This window comes from Crocodylus siamensis, chromosome 3 (genome assembly GCF_052110815.1).
Source record: "Crocodylus siamensis isolate JL-2025a chromosome 3, ASM5211081v1, whole genome shotgun sequence".
Taxonomy (NCBI): Eukaryota; Metazoa; Chordata; order Crocodylia; family Crocodylidae; genus Crocodylus; species Crocodylus siamensis.
Window position 1 is genome coordinate 108,982,417 of NC_143397.1, and position 14,848 is coordinate 108,997,264.

The window sequence follows — 14,848 nt, forward strand, 5'->3', positions numbered from 1 at the left end:
CTCTCTCCCATTCCTCCTCCCAACCTTCCCCCCAAGGGATCCCTCTCTAATCTCTTCCATTATTTACTCTGGGACTCATGGGCCAGGGGCATGAGACATGCCAATAAGTTTGGGGGAGGTGGTTAGCTCAGTCTCCTTCCTTGCTGTCTTTTTTTGTAGGATATCATTTTGATGCTTTGATTAAGAGATGCAGGTAGTTGGAGACTCACTTATTACCAGAACCCTCTGGTCAATGGTCTGAGTAAAAGAATACTGTAGCTAGACGCTGTAACTTTCTGGAATGCTTTTACTCCACTTCACAGTTTAGAAACAATAACAGCAACCAAAAAAAAAAAAAAAAACCAAAACAAAAAACCCTAATCATTTTATAAAAGAAAAAAGTAATTATTCTCTAAGTAGATTTAATTGCCAGAATGTCTCTATAGAAAATGAGAACAACAATCTTTAATTATGATGACTGTACAAGTGGTCTGAAGTCCCAGAACACTATCAAAAGCAGCTGCTCTCTCTCTCTCTGCAGCACTTCTTTTCTCATGTACTGCAGTTACAATAGTAGCCATTAAAAATATTAGATAGGAAAAGCAAGGTCGGATATGTCTGATCTTGCAAGGTTATGGGGGAGACCAACTCTATTAGCAACATCTTCCTGTAACACACTATCACATGTAAGAGGTGTCCTTTTATCACCTAATGCTTTATCCAGGCTGGAGCTGGGCTTTGTAAGGAGACCGCTTACAATTCTCTACTATTTCCCTGCTTTGAATTGTAAGACTAGGTTCTCAGCACACACTAGGCGGCTTCAGTGTTCTGTTCTGCCCAGCAAGGATGGAAAAGCTGCTACAGCACTCACTGCAATTCACAGATGCTGTGACCAACCAGGGAGTCATTTGGCCTTTGATGTAACATAAAGAGGCTTCAGGGTTCATCTAAGTTATGTCCAAGCAACAGTGGCCCCCAAAGGACAAGCTACCAGACAGAGATGGCTGGACCACAGGGCTTTCTGGGCCATATGTTCTCTCTCACCAATGACACTCCCCAATGTAGGCAGTAAGCACAGAGAGTAGGATTAAACACAGCTTTCTACTAGTGGTCTCACCAATGCCATTTCCAGAAAAAGGATACCCACCCTTGCTCTTCCCCTCTTTGCACATCTATGGACTGCATGAGACTTCTAGTGACAGCATCGCTTTAGCAACTAATAGCTGGTTATTTGATTGACTCATAGCTGGTTATTCAATGGGACTCTCGCTTTGTTTTTAGCCAGGGTATGACAGAAGGCCCCATCTTCCTGGACTTAGGGTGCTTACAGAAGTTATATTTTTCACATGATATGGCCCCTGAAGGAGCTCTACAGCCGTAACATAACAAATGTCCACAGCTGCAGAGAACTTTTAAAATGGTTTATTGCATGAAAAAGTAACCCTCATTTAATCAGCTATTAGTTGAAGGCACTCCAGGACAGAGCACCTTAAGGGAATTGTGTATAGGTTCCCTGTGAGGGTTAATTTTGGGTGATTCTGCTCGCATCTCATGTGCCTTTGTGAGGCTGGATGGGTGCTCATGCAGACAGCCCAGTCCCATGCCCCTGAAGCTGCCACAGAGTCTCCTCCCTGTGCAGCTGGGAAAGGGAGGGGAAGAGGGGGGGGCTGGAGGAAGGTAATCCTGGCAACACGCTGATGCTGGGAGCTGGGGATGGGGATCCTGGCCTGGCCGAGGCCCACAAGGCAGAGGGGCTCAGATTCCCCCTCCCCAGCTCCTAACACCACAGCCAGGCAGGGCTGCTGTCATCACGCTCCTGGTCTTGGCCAGTGCATAGAGGCAACAGTGCCCCTGCCGCTTGGCTTCGGCCAGTGCATGGAGGCTCTGAGCCCCCATCATCAAATGCCAAGCATCGCTTAATTTTGATCACGCTGTAACTTTAAGTGCATTGTGTAAAGCGCAAAAGTTACAGCAGGATCCAAAGCACCTTTCAATCACTTGTGTAAGCACCCTTCATCTTGAATTTGAACTGAGTCTCTTGATCTTCCCTGGATCCCATTACCAAGGAAAGCCTTCCAGGTTGACACCAGGTTGAATTTCTGAAGGGCCTTGGAGGAAACTATGAAACGTGTTCTGGTGCTCTGGCTGGACTGTGGTTGTGAACCAGTCACACCACAGCTAACAGGCTTTCCTCTGAGTCGCAGCACTGAGCACCAGTGCCTCCTGGTTGGGGACACGCGATGACAGCAGGAGTTTCTTTAGGAAGTCATTAGAAAAGAAGATGATGACATAAAATTACTAAACATGAGATGACACGAATGCCTCCCAGGTAAGCAAGGGGATCTGTAGGAAAATGGAAGCCACTTCAATCTGAAGTCCTGCATTTTTACTGACCTCTGAAGCACAAGAAGTTATTTCATAGGAATGGGTGGCCCAAGAGAACCGAGTAATGATGATGACTATGAAAAACTAATTATACCAATCCTGGTCAGAAAAGAAACAGCAGCTGGACTAGGGCTGGAGGGTACCCAAGGTTTCTGTGTGTTTTTTGCTGAGATCACAGCACAGAACACTGAGTTTGCGAAGCATCTGTGCTGCCTGCATGTAGGAACGTGAACCTAGGGGGTTAAAATATATCTTGACTGTCTGTATCCCTGAAGAAAAAGAAAGAGACGGGGAAGACAGGGCAGAGAGAAGACATCAGTAAAGGGGGCTTTCATTTAATTTATTCAGGTCCTAGAATTTGATTGAATGTGTATGGTTGTAAAAAAAAATAAAAGCAGAATGATGAAGGGGATCAGTCTCTGGGGTGTCTGTGGCATGCATGCAAAATCTTCTGGTTGAAAGCAAGCCTGGGGGGCTTGGAGGTGGAGCCTCCTAGGACAGATATTTGACTGGAAGGCTGTATTGACATGCAAAGGTACATATTTAAGAGAGTGGGAGACTCCTCAAGGTCTTCAGCATCCTAGTTTCTGTGTTGCTAGCACCTCAGCTGCCACATAATGAGAGGGGGGATGCATTTAATTACAGACAGTGGCATGCTATAGTTCCCTGCTAGAACTCACATTGGCAGGTAAAGGGAGCAGAAGCTAGCCTTGCCTGTAAAGCAGCTCTACAGGCACTCTAGTATTACTATAGGAAGCAAGGCAGACATGCTGTCTCTGAGTTAGTTACAGACAGTGGGGATGTACAAAATATCTCCCAGGCAGCACTGGCCATTTTCTCCCCCTCCCCTTTCCAAACACACATAGCTCTGGTGCTGTCTCTTTCTGGCATTTATTTCTGCGTGAGAAAAGGTGCATGGTGCCTGGGAAGAAAAAAAAATAGCAAACCACTGGAGTGCACTTGGATTTCCTTACCCAGGATTGAAATAATTTGGCTTGCTGAGACCAGAGGGACATACCTGGTCAAATGTACTTTTTTCTCTTTGTGAGAAATTGCTTGGATGGCTTATTATTACTTTTAATCATTGAATCCATCAATCATTTGGCATTGTTGCAACGACTTAGTTCAGGTTTGCCTTCTGCTTAGAAGTGGTACTGTTTCCCTCTTGACAATGCTTACTGAGAAGTGTTTGGGATTTGCTTACTCTGGCTTGTATCTCTGGGCATCTCTGTTCGTATCCTTCATTAAAGGTAAGTTCTGTTTTGCCTGTTTTTATAACAACACTGTGATTTCCCCCCTGCCCAAAATTCATCTGTCTCTCCCTTTGGTTTCAACTTTTTCAGGGCTAACACTGGTCCCCTTGAAGTCAATGGAAGTTTTCAACGGGACAAAAACTGTGACTAAGTTTTCACTGATGTCACACTTTGGGTGCCTTTACCTCTTATAAGGGGAAAAAAAACAATTTTTATGAAAACAACAGTAATGTCACCCTTGGGATTTTAATGATTCTCAGTGTTTTCAATTACTATTCTTTCCCTCTTATCAGAGCTATGCCACTGTTATTTAATAGGAAGGAGATGTTTTAACTGATGACTCAATAGTATGATTATTGGAACCTCATAAATGTCAGGAAAAAAGAGCTAAGATTGTTTTCAAATAGTAAAAAACTAAGGTTAGAAGGAAGTAAACAGTTTTGAAATTCCTATGCATAATTTTATTAAGTTTAATGTAGTACATATAAAAGAGATTAACTATCTGATTCAGTATTTTTCTCCATTTTATTTTTATCTTTTCATCTCCTATAATATCAGTCTTTTCAGCCAGTGACAGGTACAAAGTTGTAAGTATCTATTCAAATAACACAGAAATTTATTTAAGCATTAAATAAATTTTAGATTCACTCTCTAAAATTATTACACTGTATTATTGAATTGTACAGAAATGTGTGATTCTTTTAGAAACTTAATGGTAAGGTAAGACTTGCGATAAAAAGGAGGAGAGCTAAAATTGTAAATATCCTAAGAAATATATAGTATCTGTATGAGAAGTTTTCTAATTCCTTTGCAAATGAACTTGGCTCATGCATAACGCTTTGCATGCTTGTCCTAATTATTTTTGACAACTGCCCTTGCTCTGAGCACATTGAAAAATTTAGTATTCCCCTGAGCAGTGTTTTAGACCTATGGAACCATCTTATCAGTTTCCAGGCAGAAATCTTGGGGATTGCTACTTTACAACAAATTGACTGATATGACCAATACATTTTATATCAGACCTGTGTAGTAACTAGTTCCTAAATGATTTAGCACTATATAGGACATGCTTCTTATGCCAGAATATTTTTTCACCAGTGGGCATATCTACACAAGATGCTAAATTCACAGTAGACCAATTCTAACATGCATTAGCACATCACAGCAAAAACTGTGCTAATGTGCAATAGAATTAGTCTACTGCACATTAGCATCACTAAAAGACAGTGCGCTGGTTGGTGCTACTGCACGTTTAGTTATTGTTATTACAGACACTAAACTTAATGTGCCATAACAATAGTGCATTAATATAGACATGCCCAGAGAGTTTGACTTTACAAAACATATATAAATTTAATTGAATGTCTGAGTAGTGGAACTAGGGGTAACATGGCAATAAGTGTTGCAGCTATGTACTTTACCATCCAGCTAGCACAAGAAGCCTGCTACTTTTTTCGCAAGACCCTGGTATGCTACTTAAAAGCACTGAAAAAATGAGGCTGTGAGCTGGCAACTGAATAACACAATTTTTGCATCATTTCCACTGAGTCACTGAAATGCTGTCCTGTTAAAAACCAGTAATTCCCTTAATGAATTAGTCATTACTTCAGTATTTAACAAGCATAGGTGTGATGTTGTAGCCATGATAGTCCAGGAATTAAGCGAGATGCAAAAATCTTTGTGGGTGGTATCTTTTACTGAACCAACTGCATGGTTGGAACAAAGCTAGACAAGCTTTCAAATACAAGGCATTCTTCATCAGCTCAGACCTGCTGCAGAATGCCTTGCATTTGAAAGCTTGTCTAACTTTATCCAAACCACACAATTGATCTAATAAAAAATATCACGTGTAAAGATCTTGTTACTTATGCAGAGAGCAGAAGTGCTTCTTTTATTATTATTAACCTGTTATTTTTATTTAATGGCCATTCATATAAAATCACAAGAGTCCACAGCCGCAACCCAGTCCTAAGCTGGACAGTGAGAATTAGTCATTCTATGCTCTGCAGACTCGTCATTAGCATTTACCAGGCCAAAAAACAATCATTATTAATTTTAGAAGTATAAAGATCACATCTTCTAGAGCTTTACCACTGCAGAAGCCCTTCTAATGTCTACTGCAAATTGATCCTTTAACGACTACATGTTGCTTCCATATGGAAGGCATGACAAATTCATCCTAACACCACTTTTTACCAATGTAACAATACACCAAAATAATTGTTCATGATATCTTACTTACTGCAAATCCTTTCCCAGGCTGCACTGTGGCAGGACAGGAAAGAAATTCTTGGGTCATTCTTCCTAAAACTGCATGAAACCAACTGCTTAAAAAATGTTATTCTATTGCCATTTTAAAGCCTCTTGTGAAAGCGCCTTGGTGATGGTGACCTCTAAACAGATGAATTCTAAACTTTTAACAGCTTCAATTGCTAGGGGATTTTTTTCAGCAAACAGCTTAATTATTCCTCTTTTTAGAAGCCTGTTATAACTGTTACTACTGCAAAATAATCCCTCTTCTCTGCTCAATACAACTAATTGGTCAACCCTTTGCAAACCTGACAGAGGGGACATGTATACTACTATAGTGTTACATATCAGTCAAACCTAGGGAAGACTGACAGGTGAAGCTGTTGTTACTTCAGCCCCAAGGAACCCCTGGGAGGAAGAACAACAAGCTAAAAACAAATGAATTTATCCTGGGTCTAGGCTTTAGCATCAAAACAGGCCTGGGGCAGTCTTTTACATACTGAACCTAAATGGCCATTAACAACAATTAGCAGCCCCCCCCACATTGTCTTGAGGGAAAAGTGTTATCTCAGTACTTCTCAGGTATTTCACAGATACTTCAAGTGGAACAATGGGCTTGTAGGTCGGTAGAGCTAAAAACAGACACTGCATCCCACAGTGAAGCCCAGACATTATAGGAGGACAAGCCCAGTGTCCCACATGAAATACTTGTGAAGTATTGGAATAAACACTTTGCCTCAATCAGAACAATTAACTCAATTTGAGTTAACTGCCATTTAAACCTTGTGTATAAACACTATGGCCATCTGTTTTGATGCATCCTAGACCAATCAGTACATCACTAATCTGGTGATCTGCTTTCAGCCTAGAATCGCAGGAGAAAAGGCTTCATCCTGGGAGAAATCAGAGGTCTGTTTTTAGTTGGAGAGAAAACAGCTAACAGCACTGGGCCACTTGCTTCTGTCTGTTTACTTTCTTCTCAGTTCAGTCTAAGCAGTTTAGACTGGTCTGCAAAGATTGAATCAATTCAGCCTCTGGCTTTTTGACTGTCTGTACTTAGCTTAGATGCCTTGGAAACTTTTTCTTCTGTAATGAAAGACTAAGTGAATTTTGTGGCGGTAGGAGCAGAGCCATTCTGGATTGCACTTTAGAAAATGCACACCTCAACCCTGTCACAGTCCTGTTTAAATGCTTGTTGGATCAATCAGGAGCTAGCCTGTAGACACATAGGCAGAAATCTACAGCAGAACATTTAGGCATATGTGTGAGTCCCATTTATATTATTTTAAAGCACATTACATGCCTTGCTGAATCAGGGTCTTTATAAAAGTGTGTCTTTTCACTGAGCAAATCAATGGTGTTAATGGAAAACACGTGTCTAAGCAGAGTGTTAGAGGATGAAATAGGGTGGAAACTCCAGGTTTTCCCTCACCAAATCTACTAAAGCTTATCAGAGCCAAAGGCAGAACTCTCCCTCCAAATCCCATGAACACGACTCTTCACTCACCCAAACACTGGGTTAAATCAGGAGTAGTAGCTACATTGACATAAACAGAGTTGAAAGCCTATAAAATTATTTTATGGGGAGGGGCAGGGACTGGACTTTCTGGGTCAACTCTAGCAGTGATGAAGTTACATATCAGGCATAAATTGTCCCAAAACCAGATTTCAGTTGCAGATTAATTCTGCTTTTTTTTTCTTTTGAGCAACAGAATAGCGCAGCCTGAACCAGTTGTGGTCAGTTCTTCAGCTGATTTAAATCAGTGGAACTCTGCTTTACACAGTTTGGTTCCCACATAACAGAATTAATGTAAATTACACTCCTTTTATGCTTAATCCATGGTATTAACAGATACTGATTTTTGCATGCTCCAGCTGTGAATCTAGTGGGGGGAGGGCACAAAATCATCACTGGCTTTGCCTTTTCATAAGCATGTGAAGTGTAATTTGCAATAGTTTGGTATTCCATAGAAACCTAATTCAGAGTAAGCAGATACAACTCTCATTTAATGGTTACTAAAGAAAACTACCACCAAAGGCTGGATTCTACTCCCAAATTACACTGGTTTACATCCCTACTAATTACACTATTTATATCTCCAGTGGAGGTTGGAGATTTACAAAAGTGTAAGCAATTTTAACATCTGGTCCCATGCATTCAAATTCTATTCTGAACTTTGGACCAAATTCTCATCTGATGTAAATTGGTGTCATTTCACTGAAATGTATGGTGCAAATGGGCATTATTCCAGTACAGTCCACAAAGCTTTGTTGATTTATATCTGGTAAATGTTCTGAACATTCATGTTAGTACCATGGAAAACTATTTGAATGATAGAGTCCAGATGGATATTGGAGGTGATGTACCACTGACCTTTATAATTTGGCAATGTTTGTAATTAGGAATTCAGCTGAATTTGAGTCCCTGGGATCTTTTATGTTCCTAGTCTGAAGATTTGGGGTCAAATTCCCTATTGCCCTCTAGCTGCTTCAGTGAGGAGTCTGGTAAAATCTCAAGGGGAAGAACTCTGTATAGGATTCTATTTCACTCTAAAATACGTAGAGGAGGGAAAAGCTATTTTCAAAGCCCCATGGGTTTGGAGCAGCAGCTGTTGCACCATGTCATGGTGTATCAAAAGTGCTTTCGTGCAGAAAGCTTGTGCCAACAAATACAAAGAATCCTATTTGCAGGAAGATCCCTGGATTGTTTTCTGTAAAGTCACTGCTCACTGTTGTAACTGAGAAGCAGCCATACACATTTGCCTCTTGAGATTTAATTTTCATTTCAGTGAACCAGGGAATGTAATCAGTTACTAATCTCATAGTCATGATGTTCGCTGGCCTAAGAGGTTGCCTGATATTACAGAGATAGTTACAGATGTGGCCCTGGGCCAGGTCATCTATCTGATAGCATACAACAACATGGCAGCACTGCAGTTTCATTCGTTTTCATCTGGCTGAAGGTGTGGGCAGCTCTTTTCCCCATGACTCTGTATGGACATGGTTAAAAAAGGGCACGGGAGATTCTTGAGAAACATCTCATCAGTTAAAAGCTGACCACACGGATACCAATGTGGATTCTTGAATTGTCAGGGAAATGTCTGTCCCACAGGTGACAAAACAGCTTCCATGAAGCTGACCCTAAACTGAATTTGAGACAGAAGTGTGCTTTTCTTACAAAAGAGCAAACAGCATGCTGGGATGCATTAACAAGAGTGTTATCTGCAAGTCAAAGAAGTGATTCTTCTACTCTACTCAGCACTGGTGAGGCTTTACTAGAGTACTATGTCCAGTTTTGGGTACCAAGCATCAAGAAAATATGTGAACAAATTAAAAACAATCCAACAGAGAGCAACACAATTTTTCAGAGGTTGGGGAAACATGACTTACAAAGTTAGAGAGGCAGTTAAGATACGTGGAAGGTTGGACAGGGTGGCACCTTAGAGACTAACAGGTTATTAAGTTTGGGATTATTTAGTCTGGAGAAGACAAGATCGGGGAAGATGGGGAGCAGATTTGAAAACAGGCCCCAATTACCTGAAGGGTATGGTGATAAACTGCTGTCTGTGGCTGCAGGGGACAGGGCAGAGAGTAATGGTTTCAGATTGCAACAAGTGAAATTTAGGTTGGGTATGGGGAAAAACTTTCTGGCTATGAGAGTAATTAAGCATTGGAACAGATTACCGAGAGGCATTGAAGAATTTCCATTCTTGGAAGCTTTTAAAAGCAGATTAGACAAACACTTGACTGGGATAGTTTAGTTAGGAGTGATCCTGTCTTAAACAGGGGACTGTATTAAATAATCTCTTGAGATCTCTTCCAGCCCTATTTTTCTCCAATTCTATGATGCTGGACCATGGATAAGGAGCAATCAGCCCAGTTTAGGAGCATTTAGGCCTTTTCTTCTTGGGGTTTCTGATAGGAGGCTGAACTTCTCCAGAGTCTGGGGTTACCCTCATTTTCTCTAGGCATTTGTTTCTACTGCTAGATGAACAGGGGAGAGAGACTGAGAGATGCTTCTTAGGTCACTGTGTGATGAGAGTGGCAATCATGTACTCTTCCAGGAAACAAAAGTGGTATTTAATGTTTCCATGGCCCAATGGGAAAAAAGAAAAACAGTTCCCTTGTTATCAGCATATGTGATGAAGTGCCATTAAGTGATTGGATGCAGCCATGCTTAGAAAGTACTGAAGCAATCTCAGAACATGCAGATTTCCATCTTGCAATCATTACGGATAGGATATCTGCAGATATCCTAAAGGGACTGTCAAGGTAAAAAAGGGGTTTTTATATTATAAGCTTGGGGATTTTAATAATACAGGGTTAGGGTTAGTGCCTCACCATCTCCAGGAAATGATTAAAGGGATGTAAAATCATTTGCACTGCAGCTGTTATGGCTGTCACAAGATGTCCAGTCTCTATAAATCCTGCCTAGTCTAATTTAAAAAATTCATAAACTTGTAGGGAAGGACAAAACTGAATTGCTGAGCACTTTTGTCTGTTACAATAAAGCATCCCTGTGTGAAGCCATCTGCAACAGTCTACCAATGGACAGTACTCTACAGCTATGTTCAGTGGGGTGCACAATATGCAGGAAACTGTGTGCTACTAGGTAAGCATTTTCCACATTTTGAAGTGGTGCAGATACTAGGCCCAGATGATGTTCTGGGAATGATATCCTCTTCCAACACTGGGCTCACACCTAAGCCAGTAGGCTGGAAGAAAACGATAAGCAATTGATTGCGTGACTCTTTTTCCTTATGTTAGCGGTAAGACAGACCTGATTTCATGCCTTGTATTGTTTAAAAATGGCTTAGTTCTAAGGGGAAACTGTAATAAATAGGGGGCATTGCCATAGAAAGAGAGAGCAGAGACTGTAAGGGATTATGAGAATCCATATTATTTTGCCAGAGCTTTCCTAAGGCAACATAATTGTGCCAGGTCAGCTAGCACACTGAGGGAAAAGAAATCTGTACTGCTTGCTTCAATCCTCAAGGCAAAACAAAGGTTTAGATCATTCTGAGTTTGAACTGAATCAAAAAGACTATGGCCAGGGACTCAGGAGGACTCGGCTCCCTTTCTTTTCCAAGTAAGCAAAGTGCAGAAATGGCCACTTATGCCCTCTGCCTTCCTGCCCGCAGAGAGGACAATGGAAAATCTTCTCTCCCTGAAGCTGACTTCAAATATCCACCCTTTGGTAAAGTGACCCAAGATTGCCACAGGGAGATACTTTCAAGCATAACTTGACAGCAGCTTTGAGGCTTCCGGTTGCCTGAATAAGAATCTGAGTCTGCGGCTTATTAGGTGTGTGCCAATACAGAGGGAACCTGCTTTCACATGACACAACCAAGTGTGTACAGGCGTCTGGGGCAAGGAGGTCTGATGTTGGGTGGTTCATTTACAAAGGATGATGAGGTTGTGGTCCAGTTTTGCATCCATTTACAGCAGCCAGCAGAGGGAAAGAGACCAATTCACATCAAGGTGTAACTGAGATGGCTGCTTGAGTCTCCATAGCCTCGTTCAGAGCCAGCCACTCTGCTTTCATTGTGAAGTAATTTTTCCTCACACAAGCAAAGTGCTTTCCTCAGAGTGCTTTGCAAAAATGACTCGCCTTTAAAAGGTGTAAGACACACCTGTCCCTAGGTTAGCCCCAGGGGCTGCATCTACATGTGCGCAGATGTTTGGTTCCCTGGGGACAACTAGCAGTTGGATACCTTGTGCCGCTGCAGTTATCCCCTGGGAATGCCTGTGTCATGCACCCTGGGTGGGGTAGAGGAGGGCTGGCCCCAGCAGCCTTACCTGGGGTCCTGGGGGCCTCCCGGGGCTGCAGCAGCAGCAATCCTGCCACTCGGAGCCTGCCCAGCAGCTCCAGTGTGACTCTGGCCAGCCAGGCTCCGAGCGGCGCATGTTGCCCCTGCATGCAGCGCTCCACATTTTTTTTTTTTTTTTTCACACAGGGTTTTTGGACCCCTGGATATCCAGGAGTCATCCCCCCTGCACTGCTCCCTTGCAGCATGGAGAACACCTGAATGTGCAGTATATGGCGTTGCAGACGTGTCAGTGGTGCCAAATACCACATGGGCACTCCCATCTGGACCTGGCCACGGTCTATATGGTTCTCTGCCTTTTTCAAGTCAAACACCCCTAAGACACCCAAAAAACCAAAAATGCCAGCTCATACTTTCACTTGTTTTTGGATGGTGAAAAATAATAGATCAATTCACCTATTGCAAATAACTCAGTAAAACCTCAACAAGTCAGAACGTTTTTGACACTATGGACCCTTTTTTTGAAATGTCTGGGTTTATCTTGTGAATCACATGTAGGTGTTTGCCTACACACTCAGAAAATCAGCATGCAGGAGATGAATACTGAGAGAGTTTGGCCCTGAGCTTGGGGCCTGTAGCTTTACACTTTCCCATGTATAGGCCTCACTGGAGTGCAGATTAATACAAGCATTGATCAGTGCATGTACAAATCACACAGAGGCCCTCGAAACAGCATCGACTGAAGTAGGCCTTACTGGAATGGATCTAGGCAGTTCATGTATGGCTTGCAAGTAGCTTGCTAGTCCTTATAGGCACCTTGCAAGGACAACTGATACTGAATAGAGACTGGTACAGGACATGAAAACAAAGGTTTGAATGACCTGGCAGACACGTGTCCCTGTCTGATGGGAAGGATGCACCAATTGGTGAGAAACAGGACATGGATGGTATCACCTAAAGGGTTTTTTTTTTCCAGTAATTGGTGAGATTTAGGGCATGCATGCTATAAACATGAAGTTGTTTTGAGTGCCCCTTAATACATTACATTGGGCTTAGGGGTTGTCTCACCTATACCGTGATGGCAAATAACCTGGTTAGCATTATGCACCAGCTGACCACAGATGCTGGCATCTAGGCTTGTTTGTGGACAATAAACCTGGACGCACTTTTGTTAGTAAGAACAGGAGCCTGCGGTCTTTTTTGTGTAACGATGAGGTTGTTAAAGGCACAGCATCACAGACAGCGTTCTGGCAGCATGCATGCAGACCATCTTGACGTGACCGGTCTCACCTAACCCACTAAGAATGCTTGAGACAGTCTGCAAGACTGGTGACTCTCTGGAGCCCTATACAAGGCACCTCTGAACGAGAGTCAGGCTGTTTGCATTTAGGTATCTAACTGTGGGATTTATGGGTCTACATTTTGGCACTCAAACCAAACAACATTAGCTTTTGTTTTTTAAAAAACAAACATTTTAGGTTAAATATTGGTTTCCTGCTTTTCACCTCTTTCAGGGAACAGCTGTTCATGTACATGCTTCTCATAGCCATGAATCAGACTGAGTGAAAGTGCACTGGCAAACTGGTGCCTTTTTAGGGACCCAAATAAAGTTACCCTATTTGAACAAATTATGCATTTATAAGCAAAAATGGAATTGAGCTATTTTTTGGAAAAAGCCCTTTGTTTTCAGGTTCATCTTCTATTTCAATAGAAGGTGAAGCATCTAGCAATGCCTTAATTAGAAAGGACATTATACAAGTCACCCTAGTTTACACAGTCAAGGGTATTGTTTAAAAGAAAAAAAAAACCAAAACGAAAACCCAGACATTAATGAAAGTCTAGGAAAGCACCAAGAAATACATTTAATACCTTTTGGCAGCTCCTTTGGCCTTTTGAAGGAAGGGGAATTTTCTGCCTGTGAGCTGGAAGATTCAGAGAAGGTGTGTGACAAGATGACAGATTATTTCCCCTTGAATGTTTTGTGACCATGTTCAAAAAAAAGTCATTAGCACATTGAAATTTAGCCTGAAGAGGAATATCTGGAAACACAAAAAGAGGATACAGAAACCCAAGAAAGACAGCACAGCTACTAGCATGTATTTTCTTAAGAGAAAAAGAAAAAAGAATAGCAGCTTTGTATACAACACCTTTGACTCACGGCTTCAAGCAGTTGTAGAAGCTGCATAAGAAATCCCACAAAGCAAAGGACTCCAGGAAAAAAGCCAAGCATTCTCCTCAGTGCAGAAAAGCAAGTCAGGCAGGCACTGGGCCAGATTCAGCACTGGAGCAATTGGGTGCAACTCCATTCAGCAGTGTGGAATTGTGCTCATTTACCTAGACGTAAATGTGGCCCTTTAAATCCAATCAGAGAGTAATAAGTATTTATTCCCAAAGTCAAATGCTGCTTCCCATGGGAAAGTTGTTTGCCATTGATTCCCCTGGTCCTAATGCAGTAATTGGGAGGCATCTCTGGCATATCAGGGAAGGCAAATGCCCCAGCTAGATTGTTAAGGCTATTGTTTACTGCTCCACATTGATAGCATGGTGATAATATTGGCATGGAAGGTGTTGACAGGATTTCACTGAACAGTACAAACTATGCATGAGTATTTTCACTAGCTTACTGGTAGGCTGTTTAAATTTGCGGGGTTATGAGTTATTAAGTGCACTTTCAGAAGCTGGCCAGTATACTGCATAGCTCACTGAAGAAGATAAAATAGTCATCTGTGTTCCCAGATCTGCTACAGATGTGCTGCATGTCCCTGGAAATGTCACTGCATCTGTTTCTCCTCCCATTGCTTGCATTTGTCGACTGCAATGTCAGCTCACCCAGTGTCTAGCACAACACAATTGTGATTTTGCTTGAGACCCTCCAGCAGTTAAAAAGAAGAACACTTCATTTTAGGAAAAGATTTTAGTGGACACTTCCAAAGCCGACTCGAGTATTTTATTAGGAGTTGAGCAATGAAGTCCTGCAAATTGACTTTGGAAAGCTCAACATTTACAACAGACTAACACTCCTTGGTCATGCCATGTCTTAAAAACAAGATCTTCCTCCAAGGAGCCAGGTGAATTTAGATTTATTTCTAACCAAGTGAGCTGACCTGCCTCAGCTTTTACCTCTTCAATGCATGCTCCGCAGCATACATTAAATGATGTGGGTTCATAAGAATAAAGACTACTTCAGGTCTGCACCATTTTACTACTGTGAAG

General features: G+C 41.9%; 1 protein-coding gene across 1 annotated transcript in view; it reads left to right on the plus strand.

The window, feature by feature from the left end:
- The first annotated feature begins 3,500 nt into the window (after nucleotides 1-3,500).
- The window catches only part of LOC149868647 (neuronal acetylcholine receptor subunit alpha-7-like), a 170,114-nt gene continuing 158,766 nt past the window's right edge, over nucleotides 3,501-14,848 (plus strand). Inside the window, exon 1 of the mRNA XM_090037257.1 lies at nucleotides 3,501-3,614. Within this exon, the coding sequence (XP_089893383.1) occupies nucleotides 3,536-3,614 (79 nt within the window). The 5' untranslated portion in view covers nucleotides 3,501-3,535. The remainder of the gene's footprint in view (nucleotides 3,615-14,848) is intronic.